The following is a 530-nucleotide window of genomic DNA, read 5'->3' on the forward strand; positions in this document are numbered from 1 at the left end:
CGGCAACGGCGGCGCCGGCCGAGCCGCCCAGGGCGCCGGGCAGGGAGGCGCTGCAGGACGCGGAGGGGGCGGCGGCGGCGGCGGCGGGGGGCGCGTCGCCGGCGCTCGCTCGGCCCTCGCTGACCAGGTCGGTGAGCGCGCGGTACCAGCCCTCCTGCTCCTGCTCGTTCTCGGCCGCCACTGCGAAGTACTCGTCCTTGGTGTAGAGGGCGATCAGGTACTTGTGCTTGGCGTCGGCGCGCTTGTTGATGTTCAGGCAGCAGTCGAGCGCGATGACCCGCTTCGGGGCGCCCGCTTTGCTCCGCCACTTCTTCTCGCTCTCGTAGTACTCGAGCCGCGGCGGCTGCGGCGCCGGCCCCCCGCCCGCTGTCGCCGCCGCCGCCGCCTCGTCGCCGCCCGCTCCGGGTCCGCGCAGCACGAAGAAGCGCTTGTGGCCGTGCTTCTGCTTGCGCAGGTAGCCGCACTTGCGCACGCCGCTGTTGTTGTTGTTGTTGTTGTGGTTGAGGTTGAGGTTGGGGCCGTCGCCACCC

At 72.6% G+C, this 530-nt stretch overlaps 1 protein-coding gene across 1 annotated transcript in view; it reads right to left on the minus strand.

Moving 5' to 3' along the window:
* The window catches only part of IRS2 (insulin receptor substrate 2), a gene marked incomplete at its 5' end in the record, with an annotated part of 98,808 nt that extends 98,279 nt beyond the window's left edge, over positions 1 to 529 (minus strand). The window contains one exon of the mRNA XM_007451284.1: positions 1 to 529. This exon is cut by the window's left edge and continues 2,243 nt beyond it. Within this exon, the coding sequence (XP_007451346.1) occupies positions 1 to 529 (529 nt within the window).
* Between the last annotated feature and the right edge of the window lies 1 nt (position 530).

This window comes from Lipotes vexillifer, unplaced genomic scaffold (assembly GCF_000442215.2).
Source record: "Lipotes vexillifer unplaced genomic scaffold, Lipotes_vexillifer_v1.1 scaffold2194, whole genome shotgun sequence".
NCBI lineage: Eukaryota > Metazoa > Chordata > Mammalia > Artiodactyla > Lipotidae > Lipotes > Lipotes vexillifer.